This window comes from Hyalella azteca, unplaced genomic scaffold (assembly GCF_000764305.2).
Source record: "Hyalella azteca isolate HAZT.00-mixed unplaced genomic scaffold, Hazt_2.0.2 contig15891, whole genome shotgun sequence".
Taxonomy (NCBI): Eukaryota; Metazoa; Arthropoda; class Malacostraca; order Amphipoda; family Hyalellidae; genus Hyalella; species Hyalella azteca.
In genome coordinates, this window is record NW_025945725.1 from 6468 (window position 1) to 26966 (window position 20499).

Below are 20499 nucleotides of genomic sequence, written 5' to 3' on the forward strand. Positions count from 1 at the left end.
CAGGTGATCATGGAGCACCTGGGGGTAGGGGGGTGTGGGGGTCATGGGTCCGTCACCTGGGGGGTCCACCAGTGGTGCTGCAGGGGGTCTAATAATTCTAGGAATGGTGTTAAGTTTTTTAAATCGATCCGGCCTGGTAACTTGAGCAGTTCTAAAGTATCAGAAATAAAAATATTGACGGTTAATATAGTTATAGGTACGTCTTTATACCCTATGTGATATGTGCATTTATTTATGAATTGCCCATCCTGTCCTGATGGCACAAAGGAGACAGGGTGAGCTGTGAAGTAACTCGCTGCTGCTCATTATTCATTTCGCGATGGTTCTGTACATTATGGTTTGTGGTGTAATGTTGTACGTTTTGGTATATGGTATAATGTTGTACATTACGGTATATGGTATAACGTTGTACGTTATGGTATATGGTATAATGTTGTACGTCATGGTATATGGTGTAATGTTGTACGTTATATTTTATGGTATAATGTTGTACGTTATGGTATATTTCGCGGTGGTGCTGTACGTTATGGTTTATGATACAATGTGCGTTATTACGTTATGGTATTTCGACTGTCGCAGAAACCTGTCGCTACAGTCGACAGGTTTCTATCGCGGAAACCGTCAGGTTGTAGATGAACCTTTGCGCGGGTAGACTCTCAATGACAATGAACGGTTACAGTGTGAAAATAGTGCACTTGAGACATTTTATTACTCCCAAGATAGGACTTATCACCTACATGCCTCGATATTGAAAATAGTTCCACTCATTTTTCTGACTGTAAGGCGGTTGGTCGACATGCCCATATCACAAATTTATTTACGTCAGAATAATAACCCTGGAATGATCTGGTCGTAGACGTCATAGCCTCTAATAGAGCAAGCAATAACTACGTGGACATGCATGTTGGTGAAGCGTTAATAGAGTTACCCGAGACACAACATATCAATGCTTATCACAATGCTCGCGCGTGAACGCAATATCTTATTACAGGTTTCTTGGCACGACCAAAGCACCTCAATTTAATTAACATTCTCGCCCTGCAACAGCTTCAGTGCAAACGATAACATGAATATGAATTCGGAATACATGAATTTCTCTCAACAAAGCGAGAAAGACTGAATGAAACTGATGGTTTAGGCAAAGAATAAATCATCGTTATATCCTGCCGCGGAGAATAAAGTTAGGTAGAAGTTAATGACTGCTCGTTCGTGGCCACGTATAATTGATTAAAAATAGGCACCAAAAACAATAATGCCAAACTCCTGCACACTTGCTCCGCGGGCTATGTTAACAAGCTTTAGATTCAAAACTGTGGTCTTGTCCTTCACATTAAATTGTGCGACGCACCGCCCTTAATATCTACTCCTGAACATGACAAAAATGAGACTTTGTGGCTCCAGCGTTCCGGTGTCGCGATGGCCGGTGTCATTAGCGTGACTGAATATTGATCTATAATAATGAGAATATTCAGTTAAGAATGTCTATAGTTATACAAATATTCATTCAATATTGTTTATAATGATGACAATATTCAGTTGAAAAATATCGATATCAACAAGCTGGCGGGCCGTTAAAAAAAAAGATTACCCGCAGCATCGAAGGACGGCCAGGATATCTTCGGATAACACTCACGTACCTCTTCACCGTTTGTCTACGGCGATTGAGATGGATTACAGAATTATACATTTCAACAAAATTTATAAATTCTTTTTGTAGCTTTTTGAAAATTGCATTTCAACTCGACGCTTTCCGTCGAATTCGACGCACAAATTGTCTCCTCAGTGCCATAGCTGGACGTAACTCCGACCTCGCTAGATTTTTTCAACAAATTATGCAACCATAGTAATGAATATATTTATCAACGCATCATGCACCTGTATAGTAATGAACAGGATTTTGCCTCTAACAAACAATGTTCCATAGATTCTCCGCCAAAGCTAGCTGGTTACTCTATACTCTGTAGTGTGATTGCGATCATTTTTGACCGTGACTCATGGCGGGAGGTGAATTATGAATCCTAGCTGAAATAATGCTAATGTGCCCAGGATACCAGGAAATTGATCGAGCAANTTTTTGACTGTGACTCATGGCAGGATGTGAATTATTTAATCCTAGCTGAAATAATGCTAATGTCCCCAGGATACCAGGAAATTTATCTAGCTAAAATATTTCAAGCTGCAGACACTCGAATTTTCTTAATGTAAATGATTCAATTCTCGGGACACGAGGATCAGTCCAAGTGTAAGAGACTGCATCTCCTCGGATAGCATTTGTAGGATGGATTATCATGTCGGATGTTTCAGAACCTTCGACTACCTCCGAACATCCGCGCAGTGCGAGCGAGCAATATAACCGTTTACCATGCACAAGAATTGGAAAGATTCAGATTTACGTAATCGTTAGCCGGCAGAAATCTGCTAACTATACAACCGTATTGAATATGAACTATTAGACACGAATATCAGCTTGTTGCTGCGCTGCCAGCAGGAGGGGCAGGGCAGCAGCAGCCGCAGGAGGGGCAGGGCAGCAGCAGCCGCAGGAGGGGCAGGGCAGCAGCAGGAGGGGCAGGGCAGCAGCAGCAGGAGGGGCAGGGCAGCAGCAGCAGGAGGGGCAGGGCAGCAGCAGCAGGAGGGGCAGGGCAGCAGCAGCAGGAGGGGCAGGGCAGCAGCAGCAGGAGGGGCAGGGCAGCAGCAGCAGGAGGGGCAGGGCAGCAGCAGCAGGAGGGGCAGGGCAGCAGCAGCAGGAGGGGCAGGGCAGCAGCAGCAGGAGGGGCAGGGCAGCAGCAGCAGGAGGGGCAGGGCAGCAGCAGCAGGAGGGGCAGGGCAGCAGCAGCAGGAGGGGCAGGGCAGCAGCAGCAGGAGGGGCAGGGCAGCAGCAGCAGGAGGGGCAGGGCAGCAGCAGCAGGAGGGGCAGGGCAGCAGCAGCAGGAGGGGCAGGGCAGCAGCAGCAGGAGGGGCAGGGCAGCAGCAGCAGGAGGGGCAGGGCAGCAGCAGCAGGAGGGGCAGGGCAGCAGCAGCAGGAGGGGCAGGGCAGCAGCAGCAGGAGGGGCAGGGCAGCAGCAGCAGGAGGGGCAGGGCAGCAGCAGCAGGAGGGGCAGGGCAGCAGCAGCAGGAGGGGCAGCAGCAGCAGCAGGAGGGGCAGGGCAGCAGCAGCAGAAGAGGCAGGGCAGCAGCAGCAGGAGGGGCAGGGCAGCAGCAGCAGGAGGGGCAGCAAATCGATGTATGACGTCACGAGGCTGCGGGTGACGTCGCACGTGCGTCACTGTACAGCGGTGGAGGGGGGTGATGTACGGGTGAGAGAGGGAGGGCCAGCCCGGGGGGAACTCAGTGGTGCGTAATGCTCGCAGGGGGCCGTGATGGACGACGTGCGTACGTCGGGAAGATGGACGTCACCCGCGATGATGGACGCCGTTCTATTATGATGTTTTCCAGGGCTGCTGACGTGAATATAAGTTTATATCGCACCTGAAGTGTCATTACGGTCAAAAAGTAGACTCGTAATAAACTTTGAGAAACTCAAGTATCATCAGACTTATTCGGACTGCAAGCCTTGGTGGGAAATTTGTCGAGTCCTTCAGCCTTGGTTATGAAGGGTCGGTTTGGTCTTTAGCGTGACCTGGGACTGATACGTCCGAAACACTTAGTATGGACACTAAGGATTCTAAGGACGCTAAGGATTCTAAGGACACTATGGATTCTAAGGACGCTAAGTACACTATGGATTCTAAGGACGCTAAGGATACTAAGGAAGGCTGACACTCGAACGGCTACGCGTGCGTGTTGCATCTTACGTTTCTAACACAAGCCTGTTTATTTGGGAAGACTTGTTCTGTTACACTGGCTGCTTATCGAGTTACAGCTAACCCGCGCTACCGGACGTACTAACCTGCACTGTCAGATCTGCTATCTACAAGACCTGCTAGTTTGCATCGCCAGACCTGTTAACTTGCACTGCCAGACCTGCTAACCACCTGCCTGCCTTATAGTGTCGCGGCTGACAGTTGTTGCTATGACGTACTAGCCCACTAGGGGCCATACTTTCAAAACTCGCTAAGTTAACGTAAGAACTTACGCTCTATTTTCTCGTCTATGATTGGTGGATTTTGCTTGAAAGTCCGTTAATGATAGGCCAATGAACCTACAATCTCTTAACTTTTTTTGAAAGTATGGCCACCAGGGGCCATACTTTCAAAATTCGCTAAGTTAACATAAGAACTTACGCTCTATTTTATTGTCTATGATTGGTGGATTTTGCTTGAAAGGCCGTCAATGGTTGGCTGATGAACCTACAATCTCTTAACTTTTTTTTTTAAAGTATAGTCACCAGGGCTGCTATTCCCCCGCTGTACCAGACGTCACGGACGCTGCGTCTCCTGGACTTGGTTTACAGTTGGACTTTAGGTCCAACTCAGGACTGATAGTATATGAACTAGTGAACGTATCATGTCGGATATGTGCACCAAAAATATAAAAAATACTAACTAGATTTTTTCTGTAAATCTCGCGTTATATTTTGGAATTATAACTGAGTGAATTATATACCAGTGTAGATAGTTCTTTAATATATAAGTCATCATTCGAAGAATTTTATCCTGTGTCGTTGGTACGTGTTTTGTTCGCCTGCGAGTTGACGTTGGCTTTGACCGGTATCAAGTTAACAAAAGCTTTGGCCGGTGTCAAGTTGACAGGAGCTTTGACCGGCGGTAAGTTGACGGGAGCTTTGGCCGGCGGCAAGTTGACGGGAGCTTTGATCTCTATCAAATCTCTATATAATCTCTATTAAATTGCAATTGAATCTAGATCAAATTTTACTTTTAAACCAAATACAGGGTTTGGGCAGTTCACGCTCACAGTTCGCCCAATACTGCAGTGGATTGTTCTATCCTAACTCAGGTCTTTACTCTTCTTTCGCGCGCAGATAAACCTCTAGCTATTCTTACTGTCTTCTTCCGTCCAATTTCCTACTCCTCTTACTGATTTCCACTATATTTCTAAATTTGAACCTTCAATCATTGATAACAGAAAGTTTTTCACCCTGGGCATTATAAAAACCTCAGGTTGGTTGTTTAATCTAGCCTCAATTCATATATCAGTGTAATATCTGCACATAGATTTCCAGTTCATGTGCCTGGAGCCTAATTATATCATATTTCCTCCTTTATTATCTTCATGTTGCACCGGTACAACTGCAGTCGACGCTCCTTAACATACTCTATTAATTGCCGATTCATTGCGTCACCATCACGTCACCTGAGAAGCCGACCAGGAGCCATCAAATGAACCATGCTCGCAAGCGATCTAGATTATACCTCCAACTGAACTGCTATGCTGGTACAAAAGTGGCAGTTGGGGAGTGTTTTAACGAAACTTTTAAACTTAAAACTTATGGAGCATCCTATACTTTTTTTCTATTATGAGCCTTGGACTGTGCTGCTAAAAATTTCCTGTTCAGTCGTTCGTTAAATAAAAAATTCAAATTCTTCGATTGTGTAAATTCCTTACACCAGAACTGTTGTATTTTGTAGCCATAGCCATGCAGAGTCCCTGTTGTATTGTGTCGCTATAATTGTTTCAAATGGACCCGAAATTTCATCAAATTAATTATATCAAAGCCTAGAAACTTAGTGATTATCATGTTTGCTTCGAACCAATTTCTCTGACTAAACTCTCAATTTTAGTTGACTATGCATGCTTTCCACGATGTAATAGTACCGTATCTAATGATGATGAGGACCACTCTAGTGGGAGCAAGCGACAGTACCACTAGGGAATGTGGGAGAGAAAGAATAGGTGACAGAGTGCGCAGTAAAGAGAAACAATAGTATAAACGACAACAATAGCATACGAAAAGACGCTGAGCACACATTTCAGTTTCCTGAGTATTAACCATTTTTTGGAGTTTTCACATCAAAATAGGAATGATATAATGCCTGATGCTTTCCACCTGCATTTTAGAATTTAATACTCCCTTTATATGATATAGCGCTTGCTGGTCTAACAGCTGAATTTAGAAATCTAATACTCGCTTTATATACTTCTATAAGTATAAACTTTATATACTTGTATACTTATACGCTAAATAAACTTTATTTACTTGCTGCTCTAACATCTGCGTTTGAAATGTTTGTGCTCGCAGGCACGGACGAGTCGTGGGAGGCACGGCGGCCGCAGTCCTGCTCGCCGCTGCTGGTCTTCGTGAACAGCAAGAGCGGCGACAACCAAGGCGTGCGCTTCCTCAGGCGCTTCAAGCAGCTCCTCAACCCTGCCCAGGTCTTCGATCTCATGAGTGGCGGACCCGTTATTGGGTGAGACGGGTGGCTATAGGGCCTGCTGTTGGGTGAGACGGGTGTAGGGACCTTTATCCTATGAGACGGGTGGCTATAGGACCTGCTATTGGGTGAGACGGGTGTAGNGGGTCTTGTCAGAAATCGACAAGCTGCACATGACGGTGAGTGCCTATAGACACATTTTATCACCGGTTCAAGTTGAAAAATTATGTACTATTTATTTAGAGCGCCAATGGCGCATAGCTGTTTTTGTTTCGGCGTCGCCGCGATTGTCGATCCGAGTGCGAGTGCCGACCAGGTGACTGAGTGATCCAAGCAAACTCCACGTTACGAATCTTTAGCAGGCATTCTTGCCTGTTTAACATATTCATATTCATATTTTTTATTCATAATAATACGGTGGATACTCCATAATTAAAGAAAAACCCCACCAACGGTTGCGCGCACGCACATGAGGGCATTGGAGAACGTGTAACGTCCTAGGAAAGAAAAAAAAAAAGCAAATTGGAGAAACAGGCGATAGAAAGGTTTTAGTTATGGTACGCCCTCAGCCAGCCCAAGAGAGAAAACATGGTTACATGCTCTGGCAAATCAAGTTGAAATGAATTCAAATCTTGTTTTCGCCACTCTGCTGCTCTTCAACTGGGCCAACTAAAATTGAGTAAATAGAGAGTTTTTCAATGCTTTTATCATGAAGTATTTAAATCGAGAATCTGCGATTATTCTCCTTTCCTGTTATTTTATTAAAATAATCTTGCTTTATTTTAGCTTCTTCGCTTAATTTTATGCTAACTTTTCCCGGAAATAGTGCATCAATTCCACTGGAGATTAATTTAGGAGATTAATTTAAATTAGATTCGCGGTTAGTGCTTCTTCACGCTTGAATAAGTAGAATTGAAAACAAAAACTAATTTTCAACCTTATGTCTAGAAGCCGTATGTCGCAAGTAAAACATGGATACCAACTGTAATTAAGGAGAAAATTTCTTTAAGTTCTGCAAGTTTTCGAACATATTTGTGACGATTTCACAACTCACGCCGATTTGCATTGTAGCTGCCCGTACAAAAATCTTATTCCGTGTTGGTGTCTTCAATCTATTTACCTGTGTTCCGTTTTCTACTACTTTTCTTATGATATGGCGCTGCAATCTTAAGAAACGTGCATAGTTCTTCGACGCAAGCTCGTGAACCATGCATACTGTATCGACAAATACAAGGGATCGAGACAATGGGTTTGTTTCTTGTCGGTGGGACTTTCGGTGTTCGTAACATTACCGGTTATCTATAGGTATGCATTTACATGGGCAACTCTTTTGGCTGCCTCTGTGGCGACTGGGAGTCTTTGGTACACTGTTATCAAGACTGTAATTCATATTTTTACTTCATTTGCCACACCTTGGCTTAACCCATACTCGTGTAGTAAAGATCTAATTGTTTGTTAACAGAATCAATGTCAGGTGGGCATCCTGCCCCTGGGCACAGGCAACGACTTGGCTCGCGTGCTGGGATGGGGCAGCGCGTTCGATGACGAGACCAACCTGCCCCACGTGCTGGAGCGCTACGAGCGCGCCACCACCAAGATGCTCGACAGGTGAGACCCTGCGGTGCTCGATCGTTAGGCGTTAGGCGTGCTCTCGCGCCCTTGGTTAACCCGTATGCTATGGATGTCTCACCCGTCGCAAATGCCATTCGAGCCAAAAGATGCGTTAATGATATACCTATATTAGTGAACTAAGGTTTAAAGATGAAGTGACTGCACACCATAACGCTGAAGTAACATCACCATAACGCTGAAGTAACATCACCATAACGCTGAAGTAACATGATCAGATGGAGCATCATGGGCCTGGTGAGCGCGGTGCCGCTGTCGCCCCCCAAGGCGCCGCCCTGCGAGCCGCTGCTGGCGACGGTGACGCGCTACGAGGACAGCGTCGCGGCGCACCTCTCTGCCCTGCTGCACAGCCGGCACACCGACACTGTTATCTCCAGCGCCAGGTGACTTGCCTTGTTGTCTTCTTGTTATCTTACACGGTGTTATCTTACACGGTGTTATCTTACACCTCTCTGCCCTGCTGCACAGCCCACACACCGACACTGTTATCTCCAGCGCCAGGTGAACTGCCTTTGTTGTCTTCTTGTTATCTTACGTGGTGTTATCTTACAACTCTCCGCCCTGCTGCACAGCCCACACACCGACACTGTTACCTCCAGCGCCAGGTGAACTGCCTTTGTTGTCTTCTTGTTATCTTACATGGTGTTATCTTACAACTCTCCGCCCTGCTGCACAGCCGGCACACCGACACTGTTATCTCCAGCGCCAGGTGAACTGCCTTTGTTGTCTTCTTGTTATCTTACATGGTGTTATCTTACAACTCTCCGCCCTGCTGCACAGCCCACACACCGACACTGTTATCTCCAGCGCCAGGTGAACTGCCTTTGTTGTCTTCTTGTTATCTTACATGGTGTTATCTTACAACTCTCCGCCCTGCTGCACAGCCGGCACACCGACACTGTTATCTCCAGCGCCAGGTGAACTGCCTTTGTTGTCTTCTTGTTATCTTACATGGTGTTATCTTACAACTCTCCGCCCTGCTGCACAGCCCACACACCGACACTGTTATCTCCAGCGCCAGGTGAACTGCCTTTGTTGTCTTCTTGTTATCTTACATGGTGTTATCTTACAACTCTCCGCCCTGCTGCACAGCCCACACACCGACACTGTTATCTCCAGCGCCAGGTGAACTGCCTTTGTTGTCTTCTTGTTATCTTACATGGTGTTATCTTACAACTCTCCGCCCTGCTGCACAGCCCACACACCGACACTGTTATCTCCAGCGCCAGGTGAACTGCCTTTGTTGTCTTCTTGTTATCTTACATGGTGTTATCTTACAACTCTCCGCCCTGCTGCACAGCCCACACACCGACACTGTTATCTCCAGCGCCAGGTGAACTGCCTTTGTTGTCTTCTTGTTATCTTACATGGTGTTATCTTACAACTCTCCGCCCTGCTGCACAGCCCACACACCGACACTGTTATCTCCAGCGCCAGGTGAACTGCCTTTGTTGTCTTCTTGTTATCTTACATGGTGTTATCTTACAACTCTCCGCCCTGCTGCACAGCCCACACACCGACACTGTTATCTCCAGCGCCAGGTGAACTGCCTTTGTTGTCTTCTTGTTATCTTACATGGTGTTATCTTACAACTCTCCGCCCTGCTGCACAGCCCACACACCGACACTGTTATCTCCAGCGCCAGGTGAACTGCCTTTGTTGTCTTCTTGTTATCTTACATGGTGTTATCTTACAACTCTCCGCCCTGCTGCACAGCCCACACACCGACACTGTTATCTCCAGCGCCAGGTGAACTGCCTTTGTTGTCTTCTTGTTATCTTACATGGTGTTATCTTACAACTCTCCGCCCTGCTGCACAGCCGGCACACCGACACTGTTATCTCCAGCGCCAGGTGAACTGCCTTTGTTGTCTTCTTGTTATCTTACATGGTGTTATCTTACAACTATCCGCCCTGCTGCACAGCCGGCACACCGACACTGTTATCTCCAGCGCCAGATATCCTTCTTTAGTGACAATATCTTCAGTAACCCTATATTTGGTGTTATCTTAGACCATGGATTACAAGAAACATTACAAGAAAAGACCATGTATGTTGCAGTATCAGACAATGAATGGAAAATTATAGGCAGTTGATATTACAATATTGCGAAATCAATATTACAATATTTGACTGTGAAACCTAATAGGCGCCTTTTTTTGCCTAACTCGTCGCACTTTGTGGTGGAGGAATATTATTATTACTTTAAACAACGAAACTGATTAATTATTCCTTAAATTGAAGTGTATACATGGAAACTTTGCTAGTTTGGGTCCATTCAAGTTAACAAAAGTTGCTGGACAATTCAATTCATCGCTTGTGTGCACTGGTCACTGACTCAGTCGTGTTACCAGCAAGATCTTTTCCGTTACTACGCTCGCTCTTCCTATTGTTTATTGTCTAATACTTGCTTCTACGACAACACAACTTAATATCTTACTATTATATTAGCTGTAAAATACCCATCACGTGTTGCTGCTTTAATTATCTGATGTCATCACAACCAACGTGCCGCATCGCAAATAAAATAATTTCCGGATTAAATCCAGGATCTTTTGTAATGATTCAGATACTATGTCCTTGGTGCAATGCTTCGATTTCACATGTGTAAAAATATTTTATTCCTATACTCTTGAAAAATCTACACTCATTAATACTTATTGTTTAGCCACATCGTCGACATTCGAGCAAAGTAGCATTCGATACCCAGTTAAAATTTTCCGACTTTAAACATTCAGTTCACTCGAGACAGAAAAATTCCACTGCAAAACCAGCCCCTGTTGCTTACTATCAAGTCGAATTTTGTGGCTAAGACTTCCGTTGATTATATTATCTTTGAAGTATCGATCCTGCTGGTCCAGGCACTCTCTGAGGCTGACTTTGCTGGCTTCCCGCTCACTCGATAATTAATTAGGTCTCCGCTAACGCATTTTACGGGGCACTCAAATCGCTCCCTGCACCGCTAACGCACTTTACGTGCACTCAAATCGCTCCCTGCACCGCTAACGCACTTTACGTGCACTCAAATCGCTCCCTGCTCCACTGACGCATTTTACAAGGGCACTCCACTGCATGTAACGATCAAGTTACTCTTGCATTGTTCGCCGAAACTAACGCACAGCGACGTGTTCTGTGTTGCAGGGTGCTGTGCGAGACTGTCAAGTGCCTCATCGAGAAGATAGAGCAGCACACTGCAGCGTCTGCAGGGGCTGCTGGAACTGCAGGTGAGACGAACGTGCGAACAAAAATGCGGTGAACGTGCGAACTGAGCTGCAGGTGAGACGAACGTGGGAACAAAAACGCCATGAACGTGCGAACTGAGCTGCAAGTGAGATGAACGTGGGAACAAAAATGCGGCGAACGTGCGAACTGAGTTGCAGGTGAGATGAACGTGGGAACAAAAATGCGATGAACTTGGGAACTGAGCTGCAAGTGAGATGAACGTAGGGACTGAACTCTGAGGGAGGTCTACTGTAACATCTAGCATGCTTGCCCTCTGGAGAGGAACGTTTGCTTGGGCCCAGCTGACCTCTAGCATGCACCCTGTTTCGACTCTTACGAGTAAAAAATTTAATGTTCCAGTTTCTAGCTCACCCTAGCTGTAAAATACCCATCACGTGTTGCTGCTTTGATAGGGACGCACTCAACGAAATGAATAAAGCATCTTCATCCCTGCATCGTTCAGCCGTGTGATCGAATAGGTTCTTCCGTAGCCAGTGATAAGACAGTTTCTTCGGTGTCTATTACAAACTAATATCATAGGTAGGCACTGAATTCGCATGCCACTATAACTAAACCTTCCAGGACAAATACGGGACCGAGACTTCTTGGAAAACGGAAACTGAGACTGAGACTCCTGAAATGAACAATTGAACAAAATAAATATCTAACGGAAAACCGAGCTAAACAGACAAATCAAACTAATAATTTTGAAGAATAGCTATTGAACGCTTCATTAATATTTACACAAATATATACAAAAGAAATCACAGCTAATTCAAGACATAGTTAACTTTATTCACTTTATTCACCTATCACAGAACATACCTTACGCATCCACGGCATTCACTATACTAATCCTGCTTACAAACTTCAGTCGAGGTCACGTCAAACTTACTCTAACAGAGAAATGAAAAAAACGTATGATCAGCTCAGTCCCTAACAGCTTCCATGATCTGTCAGTTACGAGCATTGCCTTACAGCATTGCGTAATTGACCAGAGCTGTCGAAGGGACGCAACGAGTGTATGATATTGCTATGTGCTTCGTATGGCCCTACCCATAAAAGCGTTTCTCAGACGAGTCTAAAGTATTTTCCCTTGCCAATCATTCTCTTACTTTACACAGCCCATAGTGTATGTGTAGTGTAACTCGCCCTTCTTCCCACAGAGGGCGTGGATGAACAGCTAACGGCAAAGTGTGTGGTGCTGAAGGAGAAACTGGATCTCCTGCTGCGCACCCTTCGTCCTGACGAGTCTTCCTCGCCCCCGACGTCGACCATGCACGTCTCGCCTGCAAGTCAAGTAAGTGCGTCTGTGACTACGCAGCCTTGCCTTCTAACGTCAATTTCCTGTTTGTTTACCCTTAGCAAATTGCTTCCCTACGAGCATTCGGCCGAACTTTTAGTGCAACGTAATTATTAAGAGAAGGAAATACAAAGAAACCATGAGCCCGTTAAAACTGTAAATCCTCTTGCGAGCCTGACCAGGCTGCTGCCAATTTATCTGTATTAGGTACGGTCAAATCAAATAATAACTTGTCAGTTATTATTTGATACGATGCAAAGGATGACTTTAATAGTGACTAATTGTCAGTTATTATTTGATACGATGCAAAGGATGACTTTAATAGTGACATGCTAATTGACCTGTATTTTTTACGGTGTAAGGGTACGCACACAGTGAAAGTAGGTTGCCAGCGTGCAGGTTACCTGCTCAGGCTGGCGCCTGAAACCATAGAATACAGAAGCCTATTCGTGCAGGTTTTCACTGTGAACACTTACATTATTATCCTATGTTCATTCTTGTGGCAGGTTGGAGCAGGTTGCCCGCGCGGGCAAACTTGCTTTCACTGCGTGCGTACCCTAACGGTTGAACTGAATAGTAGCAAGCTAATAAACCTGTATATTTTACGGTGCAATGGTTCAATTAAATAATGACAAGCCAATTGATATGTATTTGATATGGTTTAAATGATGACATTAATAGTGGCTAAGTAATTTACTTATATTTGCTAGAGTGCCAAGATTGAACTTATTAGTGATAAAATGGCACTTTGCAGCGCGTGTTCCAGGAGCGGGAGGCGCTCATGTCTCGCGCGAACAGCCTCAAGAAAGCAGTGCGGCAAATCATTGAACACACCGAGCGTGTGCTGGATGAACATACGGCGAACATGTCTGAACACACCATCCCTACCGTTATCTGTACCGACTGTGATGATGGTACCACATCACCACCTGTTATTCGTCTCTACGGTGTCGATGATATGCCATCTCAGGTATCGTCTTTCATAAGTTGGTTAAGCAGGTTTATTTATTTTGATCATTTTTCCCTGGGTTACTCTTACGACATCGAGACGTGTTTTTCGCACCAAGCTTGCGGTAAGAATGCCTCCATATCACGTTTCTCAGTCGTGTGCAGCTCGACCTTACCACCAAGTTGTTCGTCATTTACATTAGTAACGCTTGATTGTAATTTTTTGATGCTCACATAATTTCATTCGATGTGAATATTGCTGAAATACAAGTAGACATCAAAATTCTGTTCCTGCCATATTGCCTCTGTGCCTGTTAGCTCGATTGTGTGTCGGTCGATGGTTAATTTGATCAATAATTAAAATTGATCCGTAACATCCTACTTGATGCTCATCACTTGATAAAATATAAATAAGTTAGTTATTGTGAAATTTGTTTCACCATACATGTAAATTTGTACAGGTTTCACAATTCTGTGAAACATGAGCTGAAAATATATGGTGCTTACAGTCGTCTCGTGTAAAGATGTCTGCAGAACGTTGATATTTTCAGACTACTGAGGACCCGGCGCCGGCGAGCCAATCAATGCCTGCATTTGTGTCATCCATCACGACGACTTTCCCTCTACCGCCGAGCTCTCCTCATCTCACGGAAGAAAGACGCCTCAGCTCTAACCCTTGCCTGCCTCTCCCTTTCCCTTACTGCGTGCCGGGGGCCTCCTCTCCTTCGTATGGTTCTGCGTCATCATCTCTGCAGGTGCCTCATTCTGGCGTCCTCTCACCTCCAGCGTCTCCATCCTCGCTTGCTCCCGGAGACGTGCATGGCATGCGTTTTATTTCCCCGGTGCCGTCGCGGCGCGAGAGTCAATACGATTATGAGCTGAACGTGACCACGCTGCCTGCACCTAACGAGTTCGCTGACCTCGCTGCCAAAGAGGCTCTTCAAGCTGAGGATTTTGAGCTCAGAATCCTGTCTTCGACCGACAACCTGATGGACGTGGGTGAAGACGAGCCGTATTTGTTTGAAGAAAAATCACTGAGTGAGATACGCGACTCGTTGACTGCCTCCCTGAACACATCCGTTGATGTGGACGAGATTCAGGATGAGTTACCAGATTTGGACGTCGTACCTGGAAAACGAGGAGCTCCTGACGGGTATGAAGACGAGAAGGAAGACAAAACGGAAAAAGATTCGGGTGATAGTGAGGGTACAGACGACACTGTCAGGGAAAAAGTCGGCTCAGCTCCTGGTACCGACAGTGACGAGACTAAAGATGATAGAGAAGACCACGACTCAAAAGAAGAGTCCGAGTTGACGACCGACGAAACAAATACGAAAGGCACGACGGTTTCTGAACAGACGACTACCATGGAGACGGCGCATGAAACAGACCTCGACTTGAGCGAGAGTGATGGCGGTGATCCTAAATTACGACTCGAAGCCCAGCCAGGACCGCTATCTGAGCATGAAACGCTGGAAGAGGAGCTCAAGCGGGCCATCAGGCAAGAGAGTTTAGAGGAAGAGAGACAAGCCAAGGCTGAACGCGAGAAGTCCACTTGTACGAAGAAAGACACGGCGGACGTGCTTGCTGCTGATACCGATGCTGAGGTAGCAGAAACTGAGAAGACTGAAGAGTTAGAAGGCGTTAGTGTAAAGGTACCTAAAGAGTTGCATGACATTGATGGATGTGCATCATTGGAGGAACCCCAAGCAGTTGATATTGATACGCACGAGACGCAAGTGGATGCCAAAATCGATTCATTGAGAAAGCTTGATCGACCTTGTGATGGAAATGTCAGAATTAGTGCACGGCCCTATCTCTCGGCTGAAAATAGGACGTACAGTTCATTGGAAGACGACGTATTCACGGATGCTACAGATGATGCATTATTATGCGAACGCGATTATAATGTCGATTCAGAAGAGTACGAGCGGCAATTGAAGCTAAAACAAATGCTTGATATCGAGAATGGCAACGTTCAGGGCGAGAATGTTGCTGTTGATAGCTGTACCGCGCATGGCCTTGGTATTGACGCGACTGGCATGGCAGGATCAAGTTCAGAGCTAATGTGTCGTGTTGGCGTGCTGGAAACTGACATAGATGCCATTCCTGATGACATTCCTCTCAAGGTATTGCGCTCTGTGAGCGTTGATGCAACGGCCCAGGGTGAGTATACTGGCCCAGTCGCTCCTTTGGCAAGTTCTGAAGAATCGCGAGTCACGCCTACTGAAGAGACAGAAACTCCCTCTCAGCAAACTACAGATCCCGTGGCAGATCAGGCCGAGGAAACTACCGTCGAGAAAATAGACGAAACTGCTCTGGAAAATCAGGCGGAAATTCTCTGTGAGAAAGAAGCTGGCGAACGCAAAAAATCTACTGAGTGTACGCCAGGCGCGGCTCGTCTTGCAGTAACTCTTGATGTGCCCTCGATGACCGAAGTCTGTCGCCCGCCAGAATTAAGGAAGCGACCCAGTCCTCCACTCACTCCTCGAGCCACATCACTAAAGGAGTGTCACTTACTAGTACCTGATATGTTCGATGCTGCTCATCTGCCTCGCGAGAGGATCGTCGAAGGAGCCGAGGCCTTCACCGATGACGAGAAACCGCGAGCGAGTCTAACGTCGCGCCGCATTTCTACAGGCTCAATGCTAAAGGCGGCTGCGGGGGCTATTTCAACACTAGGTGTCGGTGGCTTGGGAGGTTCACGCGACAAAAGCCGGAGCCCTGAGCGAACCAGGCGATCACAAAGTCATTCTGCGGCTTCGGGCCACCAGGGTCCTCAACCGCCGAGCAAAGCACCTGGTCGACAAAAGGCGTTGCCCATCATCAACCCACTCGTTTCACTGCCCATTTGGCCTAATATCGCAGCTGGCGGTCACTCGGGTGGACTCATCAGCAAGGTCTTGCTTGCCAACGCTGATGCTCTTTGTGCTGCAGCTTCACCGCTTATGGATCTCGATACGTCTTCTCTTGAGGGCTTTGAGGAACGTTGCGTCATGAACAACTATTTTGGTATTGGCATCGATGCCAAAATCACACTTGATTTTCATAATAAAAGGGAAGAACACCCTGAAAAATGCCGGTCAAGAACAAAAAACTTCATGTGGTATGGCGTGCTGGCTTCAAAAGAATGGCTTTGCAAAACTTACAAAAACCTTGATTTGCGGGTTCAATTGGAATGCGATGGTGAACGTATTCCTCTTCCTTCATTACAGGGCATAGTTGTCTTGAACATCCCAAGCTTCATGGGTGGAACGAATTTTTGGGGCGGAAAAAAAGAGGATGACTGTTTCTTAGCTCCCAGTTTTGATGACCGAATTCTGGAGGTGGTGGCCGTGTTTGGCTCAGCACAGATGGCGGCATCCCGGATCATAAACTTGCAGCATCATAGAATCGCCCAGTGCAGCTCCATCAAGATCACCATCCTGGGCGAGGAGGGCGTGCCAGTGCAGGTGGATGGCGAAGCTTGGACGCAGCCGCCAGGAATAATTCGTATTGTGCATAAGAATCGCGTGCCTATGCTGTGCCGCAACCGAGACTTGGACGTCTCCTTAAAGGCGTGGCAAGAGAAACTCAAAGCACAAGGAAAACAAGATAAGCAACCTACGATTTTACAGGATGAAGAACTACCTCGTCTTGCTGGCTTGTCTCTTGTGGTGGTCGACAGCATTGCTTGCGTCAAAGGCATTACTTGCAGTGACGCCTCAGTCAGCCAGCACTTGGCAGACTTGGTCTCGTCAGCTCAGACGTGTCTCGATAAGGTCTGGCGTGACCACCACGTCATCGAAGGGCCCAACCTACGCATGCTGGCTACAGAGCTGGTGCATAGTATGCGAGCCATGCACACCGATATCAGCGTTCTCCTCAAAGACAATTCCCTGAAACTCAGAGCTTCGGAGGAAGCAGGCGTGATTGGCATGCTTACGCGCATTGAAGCTGAGCTACGCAAGGCACACGAGACTGACCATCTGGTGCACTTCAGCGCAGAGGAAGAGGCTGTGCCTCCGTCTTCAGAACGGAAGAGGTCCCACTCGAAGGCGGCCTTGTTGAAGAATTTATTACTGAAAGGCGGTAGCAGTGGTAGCTGTGAGAGTACCAGTTGTCCGGGCACTGTGTGCACGTCCAGCTCCTGCAGTGCAGCTGTTGTGACCCCCAAAAGCTCGAGCCACCACAAGACTCTCACGCTGGAGAAAGAGGTGCGCCGCAACTGGGGCGTGAGCGAGGTGCTGCAGTGGCTTGATACTCTGCAGCTTGCCGAGTACAGGGACACTTTCGCTGCCAATGATATCCGTGGGTCTGAACTGCTGGCCCTCGAACGGAGGGATCTCAAGGAACTGGGCGTGACTAAGATTGGACACATTAAGCGACTTCAAACAGCTATTAAGGAAATCAAGGACAATAAAACATCGAATCACTAAATTGGCGGAAGCTTTTACGAATCGTGAAATCTATTTTGTGACTCGTAAACTCTCTTGGAGAAGAATTTAGGTGTTGAGCGGCAATGTAAAACCCTTGTTGTTCAAGCCCTGTTGTCCTATTGCATTTGTTTTCACTTTCGGGATTAATGTTTTGCGTATTTAGCCTTATAGTGACAGTTTAATGTCATTGAAGCATCCATATCTTGTTTCTATGCTCTTCGTGCTCTCATCAAAGTTACTTGTCAATGGTTTAGGCGTCCCACCCCTGCTATGCACTCTTATCTTGTATGCAGATATTTTGTCGTACAGTAGGTTAGTTTATGTTATTGTTATAGGTGACTAGACACGTGATTGTGATATCCTTGTGTTCATGCCCTGTACTTGTTTTTGCGGTTAGGTCTGGGAGCCAGCATCACGTCATGGGTCCTAATTTAGTAAAAGTTTGATGTGGTGTTATCGTATGCTAAAGAGAATGATTATGGTGTCGTATTTGTACGATACGTATCGTCGTACATGTGAACATGGAGTGGTGTAGAGATGATCGTCGCGGTGTGAGCTGTTACTTATGTACAACTAAGGAAATTTTTTCCTGTTTATTACTCTTGTAATTAACTCAGTTTATTATGTGCCCAACTGTGTTCTTTGGCCAGAGCTTTGACCCGTGAGAGCCTTTGACTTGAGTAGTAACCGCCGTATGATCCATCCGCTAGTCGATCCCTGCTCTGTCTGCCCTCGAATGTGCCTTCGCGACCCTGTTGTACCTTTGCTTTCTCGAGTCTCAGTCACCTGGAGTTGCAGGAGGTTCTGGTACCCATGATCTCAACTGTTTATTTAATTGTCGTATGTGCGCCTGTACTCACGAAGCGCTCAACTTCGGCACTTTTAAATGCGTTGTTTATATACTTGTTGTTCTATTGCTACTCTCATAGCATTGTTCATAATTAATCTGATCTGCATTTAAATTATCATTAATTGATGAGATTTTCTGCGACCCGTCTTTACGTTTGATTTTAAAAGTTGCTTGAACACATACGCGCTCTTTGCTATTAATCAACGCAAAGACGTACGAATGACCCGCTGCCTCCTAAACTAACTGAGTCTTTCACTCGAGACTATCTTGATGTTGTTCCTGTTACCCTGAGAATTGATAGAGTAATTAATATTAATAGCTATTTTTATGATTGTTACCTCGAGAACACATCGTTGTTGTTGATGTTGACGTTGTCGATGTTGAAGCCTCCCTATACTGCATCAGCCTGGATTCCTTTGTACTGTTTCATGCGTGGCGACTCTAATCTTACCTGTCACTCCTATTGAATTTATTCTTCTAATTGTGTTGATGAAAATAGTGCAGTCAAAATCAACTTCAAAACCTATAGCATTTTGATTTTTTGGCAAGATCTAAGCAAAGCATGAAAAGCATGCTGTTTGTTGCATGATCTTTGCAGCTTCGAATGGAATGTAGCTTCGTTGGAACCACCATCTTGGTTATGTATGCAAGTGCAGTCTCGACGATCATTCATCCAAACACCTGCCGCAAATTTTAATATGGACTTAATAACGGTTTTTAAAGGACTTTTAGCTATGTCATAGTTTGCAATTTAGCTATGAGTTCTGTCCGCATCACGAGGACGCAACTTTGTAATGATACAAACTCTAAAATGAACAGAAAGATTAAGGACTGCCGCAACTTCTACAAAAAACGAACACGAAGAGCGAGTGATAATAAAACTTCTCCCGATATTTATTTGAAGAATTAGTAGCAGTGATACAAATTGTCAAAACATGACTATATAGAGCTAATGTAATGATAAAACTTAACCAAAGATGAACAAAATAACTAGTAGGTACTGATACCACTACAACTTACTGATACGTTTTATAATTCTTCTAAGACGAACAAAAATAATTTCTCTCTAACTTGACGATGCATCTCTTTGTTGTACGAGGCGTTTGGTGTTCGCTGTTTTACCCGTAGATTAAAGAACTAATTATATGGCCTAGGCTCTAGGATAAGTCGAAGGCACGATTGTTCTCGTTTGATCCTTAATTTTGATTCTTATTGTCAGGATTGTTGCGTTTGTCCTTAGTATTGTCGTTGTCAATGCACTTGAATAAGTATCACCATTAAACATGTGAATTATTTATTATAGGATTGTTCAATAATTTTTTATGTTAAGATTACTGATTGAATTGGTTTCAACGTTTGCATTGAAACGTTTATAAAAAATAATATCATGTTTGTAACTGTTAACCACAATTTTGCGCGATCCATGACACGCGATATCGGGCGATATAGTATAAAACGTACTAATAATTTTTTACCGGCTTTGAGTGGTAAGTAAGATTCATTAAGAAATTGAATACTAAAATTTCGATTTGCGTGTCATCGTTAGTACGTCTCTCCCCATGACCTGCCATCATGCTTGCAAAGCTTGCATGAAAGAGAAACACAAGAGTAACCTCTGTTGTTGGTTCGTTGTACTGATGCGGTGTTTATCTAAGGTCTTCACTCTCTTAGCGCGTTTCTGCAATCAATTAGTGCTTAGAGCAGCACTCTTTAGCTCTTAATCTGGCTACTGCTGAGCCTACCATATATAGTGATAGAGCTATATTGATATGTATTTAGCTTAGCGCTTCACCTGTAGGGCTGATGTAGCAGCATTCAGCATCGTGTTGGTATCGTGACCATCTAGCTTACGTCGTACCAT

General features: G+C 45.4%; 1 protein-coding gene across 1 annotated transcript in view; it reads left to right on the top strand.

Annotated features, from left to right (window-relative positions):
• Nucleotides 1–19002, top strand: part of LOC108668616 (diacylglycerol kinase delta-like) — a 21991-nt gene extending 2989 nt beyond the window's left edge. The window contains 8 exon segments of the mRNA XM_047884685.1: nucleotides 6137–6314; nucleotides 6403–6448; nucleotides 7732–7877; nucleotides 8117–8281; nucleotides 11039–11121; nucleotides 12286–12419; nucleotides 13177–13392; nucleotides 13922–19002. Of these exon segments, the coding sequence (XP_047740641.1) occupies nucleotides 6137–6314; nucleotides 6403–6448; nucleotides 7732–7877; nucleotides 8117–8281; nucleotides 11039–11121; nucleotides 12286–12419; nucleotides 13177–13392; nucleotides 13922–17788 (4835 nt within the window). The 3' untranslated portion in view covers nucleotides 17789–19002.
• Nucleotides 19003–20499: the final 1497 nt, after the last annotated feature.